At 42.3% G+C, this 7,075-nt stretch overlaps 1 protein-coding gene across 1 annotated transcript; it reads left to right on the top strand.

The window, feature by feature from the left end:
* Positions 1-2,826: 2,826 nt before the first annotated feature.
* LOC306783212 (trace amine-associated receptor 13c-like) lies at positions 2,827-4,144 on the top strand (the record flags this gene model as incomplete). The annotated part of the gene is made up of 2 exons (XM_079276778.1): positions 2,827-3,038; positions 3,328-4,144. The coding sequence occupies 2 exons, from the start codon at positions 2,827-2,829 to the stop codon at positions 4,142-4,144; spliced, it is 1,029 nt and encodes a 342-aa protein (XP_079132904.1).
* Between the last annotated feature and the right edge of the window lie 2,931 nt (positions 4,145-7,075).

Raw genomic sequence — 7,075 nt, 5'->3', positions numbered from 1 at the left:
CACCGGCCCAGGTAATCCACGACGCATTATTGATCGGTCAACTCACTCGCCCACCTTTCCCAATTTTCTTGATCAGTCCATTCGGCGTAGCTACGAGGAAATATTCAAGGAAGAGAGACTCATCATAGACCTCTCATTACCCCAGGGCTCCACCGTCCCAAGCATCAAAAGCCTAATTCCCAGCCCGGACCACTCCATGCACTACACAACAATCGATCACGCTACATCACTCATCTGCCTCACAGGTCAAAGAGCCTGGTCGCCTATGATTGACATCACCAGCGCCTCCAAAGTCCTTCCCACCCGCCCTGACTACCGGTACCTCTCCGTTGTCCTTCCTCCGTTGAGTACTGCATAATCCGAGCTTTCAAAGAGACGGCCCCCACTCCAGAGTCTCCACTCCCCCAGTTCCCACTAGTCATCGGACGTCAGCGGTCCATCATTTCTCTTCTCCATCCATCATTCCACGACCCTCTTTCCCCTCCTCCTTTGCCTACATCCCATCATCCCACAACACTACATCCCTTCATCCTACGACCCTCATCCTTTTTCATCCCTTACCCTTCATTCCACGACCCTCATCCCTTCATCCCTTACCCTTCCTCCCACAACCCTCATCCCTTCCTCCCTCAACCACCTTTCGCTCCGAAGTCCATCCCTCTTACTTCAACATCGTTATTAGCATGGTCTTTGTTCGTAAAATCTATTCTAAATAACTCTCTGTCCACTGGCTGTATTCCTTCCTGCTTCAAGCATGAAGAAGCGTTGACCCTCTGGATTTTAAATTTCTTATCAAAAGTCTTAGAAAAGGTTTTAAAATTGTAATAATGTTTCCCATCACATCACAGCACTAAAACTGCTCTCATTAAAGTAACAACTGATCTTTTACGCAAAGCTGATACTGGTGATTGTTCAATTTAATTCTGAATGTCAAATTTGATCTTTCTGTTAGAAAACAAATTAGAAAACTCATTCAATCATGTTTAAATCCGTTGAGGAGCACCTCTGACCTGTGGGTTTCCCAAAGGCTCCATCATTGACTCCTTGTTCTTACTTATCTATACATGCTGCCACTGAGACATAGCATACATGGATACAATATTCACTACCATTATTATGCAAATAACATGCAAATGTAGTCCCATATTAGGCAATGCTCCTAAGTTATTATCAGTGTTGTCAAGTGTTGCATGTCCAAAAAAAGTCCACTGCTGTTATAAAAAAAGAAAGAAAGAAATCTTGGTTCCTATCAACAAATGTTTAACCTGCAGCTTGAAACCTGAATGTCAAATTTGATCTTTCTGTTAGAAAACAAATTACAAAATTCATTCAATCATGTTTAAATCCATTGAGGAGCATTTCAAAAATCCGGTCTCTCCACTGTTGATCTGATCTTGAGAAGACTTGTATTTCATCCCGGTTAGATTATTAACATGCACTGTATTGAGGGTTAATCCTAAACTATCTCACGCCTTTAGCTACTCGACTGATAACTAACAGGTAAAAATATCACCCAAGCCCCGTTTTAGCCTCCCTGCACAGGTTACTAGCAGGATTTAAAATACATTTTAAATTTCACTTTTAAAGCAATTCCCGGTTCAGCTCCCAGTTAAATTGCTGAATTGCTACCACCCTATGAGCAGAGCACAGCCTAAGATCCACAGGCAAGGCTCTGCTGGCTGTACCTAAGTCCCTAAGTGAGCTTTTGCAATCATTGCCCCTCAACTATGGAAGTCCCTGCCTGAAGATCTGAGACTTTCAGAATCAGTGAGATGTTTTAAAAGAATTCCCAAAACGTATTCTTGAAACAATGTCAAACACGATTTCAGTGGGTGTTGGGCTTCACCCGGGTTGTGTCTTGTTAACCATTCTGTTCGTGATCTTCATGGATAGGATCTCAAGGTGCAGCCAGGGTTAAGAGAGTGTCCACTTTGTTGACCTTGCTTTTCTTCTCTTTGCAGATTATGTGGTTCTGTTGGCTCACATAGGTGTAGCATCTCGGGACACAGAACAAGAGGCCAGAATCACAGAAGGCACTACACAAGAAGACTGCCGGCAGGCTTTAAGGTTCAACAAAACCTCCAGACTCGGCTTGGAGAGGAGTCATTGGCAAAAACCAAGTTACACGAGAATCACACAAACTGGCAATGAGGGAGCAAACCCGTTCTCATTCCCAATTTCTCAAATATAGAAGCGTGGTCAGTATTCCTCAGCATCTGATACCAATGCACACTTTAGCATCATGTGACACCTGGTTTTCAACTACTACACACCACATCACTTCAGCCCTGATTTTCAACTTGTGCACAGTTTTTGGAGCTCCCCAACAAAAACCCAAGGTAAGAGGTAAATCTGTGTTGGCTCAGCACTTGCACACAGTGCTTCATTGCAAAGCGTGAACTGTTTAAAGATGTGAGCCGGGAGGCTCGCGAGGGCATTGCAGACTAATTTCACATATCTAGCATGCTAAGTGTTTAAAACAGGCTAATATTTGAACATGCGTTAAGCATGATTATGGCCATGTCACGTCGTTTTGGTGAGTCATGTAGTGTGAAAACCATAACGTCTAGACAACTGTCCTAAAAAGGAAACTTTGGCTGTGTTGTGATGTGCCTTGCTGTTCCCCGTTGCAGAGCATGATGGAACTTGTAATTGTTTCGAAAAAAAAGTTAAAAAGAGAAGGGGGAGGTGAAATACAGGGAAAAGCCCAATGAAGGTAGATGAAACAGTAATGGTGAAGTTTAGTCACTCCCACGAAGAGAAAGTTGTCACCAGAGTAAAAGAGCAAGGAGGGATCTGGAGGATGAAAAGAGATTATTCAGTTGTATGACGAGCACAGCAGCATCTTGTCTCCTCTTTCTGACAATGAACAGCTTTGAAGAAGCCGAACTTTGCTTTCCAGAACTCCTCAACTCCTCCTGCAGGAAGACCATGCGTCCTCACTCTGTATCTATGCTCACTTACATTTTACTCTCCTCCATCTCTCTGCTCACTGTGACTCTCAACCTGCTCGTCATCATCTCCATCTCCCACTTCAAGTATTCATGTTTTATCAATTTATAAAAGTGGTAACTGTACAGAAAGCAATGATTAATGGAACAAAACTAAATATCAGATCTCAGACTGTAAAGGAAATATGATTTTGTGTTTCAGTCAATGCTTTTATCTCTTAATATAATATATATATATATATATATATATATATATATATATATATATATATATATATATATATATATATATATATATATATATATATATATATATATATATAATTATAAATTTACTACCATTAATGATAAGCATGTTGTTCTCTTATTTCTTCAGGCAGCTCCACACACCTACAAACCTCCTCCTCCTCTCTCTGGCTGTCTCAGATTTCTTCGTGGGCTTCCTCGTGTTCTATCAAATTATGCTCATAGACGGCTGCTGGTCCTTCGGTGACCTCATGTGTATTCTGTATCAGTATCTAGAATACATCATTACTTCTGCATCAGTAGGAACCATGGTGCTCATATCAGTTGACCGATATGTGGCTATTTGTGATCCTCTACATTATCCCAACAAAGTCACACAAAACAGAGTTAAGATCTGTGTTTGTCTGTGTTGGATATGTTCTGTTTTGTTTGACAGTCTGCTGATGAAGGATAAACTGGAACAACCAGGCAGGTATAATTCCTGCTTTGGAGAGTGTGTCTATGTCATGAACTACATTGCTGGACTTGCAGATCTTTTTTTGACTTTTATTGGTCCTGTCACTGTCATCATAGTTCTGTATATGAGAGTATTTGTGGTGGCCGTGTCTCATGCTCGTGCCATGCGGTCTCATACTGCAGCTTTGACTCTCAAGTGTTCAGTCAGTGTAACTGCTAAAAAATCTGAATTGAAAGCAGCCAGGACTCTTGGTGTTGTTATTGTCGTCTTTCTAGTGTGCCTCTGCCCATATTATTGTGTTTCAATCACTGGCCAGGACACCTTAATCAATGCCTCATCTGCTACCTTTGTAACATGTATGTTCTACTTCAACTCCTGTCTTAACCCTGTGATCTATGCCTTTTTCTACCCCTGGTTTAGAAAATGCATCAGGCTCATTGTTACTCTTAAGATACTGCAGCCTGGCTCATGTGAGACCAACATGCTGTAGAGAAACACTGCATGGTGGCTGTAATAAGACAGAAAAATGTACTTGGTCATGGTGGTGAGCATTTAGTAACAGATGTAAAAGTCTTGGTACAGTGACCTCTGTATGAACACTATTACATGCAGATCATACATGTGTCTTTACATTGTGGACTGTTTCAATGCAACACTGAAATCTACTACTACTCTACTCCAGAAAATGTGTTTTCTGACTCCTGTAAGGCCAACATACAACAAATAAGTTAAAGAATCTTTGCACTGATATAGAAATACTGTTTTCTTGGATCCAACAGGTCTTTAGTTAAACTGCGTGACTTTAATGCATCTCTCTCTTTTCTCTTTGGAAAAAGGAGCCTGCAGCATCATGTCAAGGGGCCTTTTACAGATTTTACAAATGGTCTGCAAAAATGTTTTCATTGGTCGACCTTTTTATTGATTATCTCTTTCAGATAGTTGTGAAACTGTGTTCAGCACATGTACTTACTTTTCCTCAGTTTGGTTAGCCCATACAGTGTGTGAAGGAATAAAATCTGTTCTCTCGTATGCAAGTTTACAAAATCACTCCAATGTACCTTGACTCTGAAAATAACACTAAATATTTATCATTTTTGATCTGCCGCTGTTGGAGGACAACCAAAATGTGAGCCTGCCTCCCTCTCCCCCTTCCTCTGTCACAGAAACACACAGATACATTAACTCTGTCTCTCTTTCCCTGTCACACTCTAATCTGCACATCTTTTCATTACAAGTGGAGTTTTGGTCACCTTTGCTCTCCTTTGTCCTGCAGACCAGAAGGCTATCAACTTTGCCTTAGCTGACCTACCAAATTGTAACAGTCCTCGCTCTACACAAATATCAATCAGATTTCATATTATGTTTGTGTGGTTCTCAATAGAAGCTATTTCTGTATTTTATTTCATTGCTTACACAATAAACCCGAGCTCAAAGCTTTACACAGAAATACAGAGGTCCAAAAACTGAGCTTACAAGCGGGTTTGGGGGCATGCCCCGAGGAAAAAATGATTTCCCTAATCTAAATATGTGCATTTAAGATGTTTGAAAAGCATGAAGACATCTGAAAATAAATGTTGACAATGTTTTTAAACAATGTTGAAGTAAAAGCAAATGCACACGACTGTTTTCTCTCAATCTCTGTTTTCACTGCTGGTCCGTTCTCTGTCACTTTGCCAACATGTATACAAAGAATTTACGAAAATGACATACACCTTCTCTAGTTCATCTTTGTGCTTGAGTTTGCCTGAATTATAGAAATATGATAATAATAATATATTTTAATTGTATAGCGCTTTAAAAGGTACTCAAAGGCACTCTACATGGTAAAGACAGAAACAATAAAAGCAATAACAATATAAAAAGTCAGAGAGATTACATTATAACAGTAATAAACTGAACAAAAACAAACATAACTAGCATCACAGGTTAGAAGCAGATTTAAATAGATGCGTTTTAAGTGCAGTTTTGAAAGTGACGAGGGATGGATCATTTCTGAGGTGCTGGTGAAAAGAGTTCCAGAGGGAGGTGTATCAACGGAGGAGGCCCTGTCCCCCAAGGTCCGATACGTTGACAGAGTAGGGGGGGTAAGGAGATTGGCGTCAGTGGATCTGATGTTGCGGGTGGGAGTGCGTTGGTGCAGGAGGTCCGAAAGGTATGAAGGTGCTAGGTTGTGAAGGGCTGAGTCCTCTTTCTCCCTGTACCATGACATCATCTGCTCTGCCTTCCCAGACTACAGGCCCAAGTTGGACGACTACTTTTTGCTTATTCTTGACCTGGCCTTGTTGTTCTTTTTATACACATCATGTTATATTTGCATTCGAAGCTGCTGGTCACTTGCAGAAGTTCAATCAGGGAACATACTGGGGAACACCAGACCCTAAGTTAAATAGTTGGGTTTTCTCTTCCCCGAATTGTGAGCTTCGGGGCGCACCACCCCAGCTGGCCACCACATGCAACCTCACAGCCCCCTTGCCTTTTACCTCAGCTCCTAGTAAACAAAGCCCACCATTGACTGCAGCCTGACTCTAGTCCCCCCACCATGCATCAATCCTAAACCAGCCACCACCCAGCCAACCGAAGGCTGTTCCTCTACCAGGGCGGTAGGATGGTTTGTATAACTCAGACGACCTAGGATGCAACACCTCTAGCTGCTGATTCCTCCATATCCGCCACGGCACACCAACCTGTCCCCACAATCCAACCAAGAAAGTATCACAATACCCAATTAACGTTAATGCTCCTCAGACAAGGTTTCACCTCTGGCTTCCACCCAGGTTTGCAGGTTGATAGAATCCTTCTAGATATTTAAAAATTTGCAATCAGCCATCTCAGAGCCCAACACAGTCGATAAACCACCGGCCCAGGTAGTCCACGACACATTATTGATCGGTCAACTCACTCGCCCACCTTTCCCAATTTTCTTGATCAGTCCATTCGGCGTAGCTACTAGGAAATATTCAAGGAAGAGAGACTCATCATAGACCTCTCATTACCCCAGGGCTCCACCGTCCCAAGCATCAAAAGCCTAATTCCCAGCCCGGACCACTCCATGCACTACACAACAATCGATCACGCTACATCACTCATCTGCCTCACAGGTCAAAGAGCCTGGTAGCGTATGGTTGACATCACCAGCGCCTCCGTTGTCCTTCCCACCCGCCCTGACTACCGGTACCTAAAGTGACCAAATACATTGCATCGAGGTCTGTCGTGATTGCTTACATTGCATTAAGATGTAATGTGACCTCATACATTGCACAATGGTCTAACGTGACCTCATACAGTTCATCCGGAGGCTTTTCTCAAACCAACCCCTACACACTCTCCCTACCCACTGCCACTGCACTTGCGTGTTCGCATGGAGGGTGCGTCACATTAATTGCCATCCAAAACCAATTAGTGGGGAGAGAAATTGTGTTAC

The sequence above is a fragment of the Melanostigma gelatinosum genome (assembly GCF_949748355.1).
Source record: "Melanostigma gelatinosum genome assembly, chromosome: 10".
NCBI classification, from domain to species: domain Eukaryota; kingdom Metazoa; phylum Chordata; class Actinopteri; order Perciformes; family Zoarcidae; genus Melanostigma; species Melanostigma gelatinosum.
The sequence above is the reverse complement of the archived record's forward strand: the minus strand, read 5'-3'. Positions and strand labels throughout refer to the sequence as shown.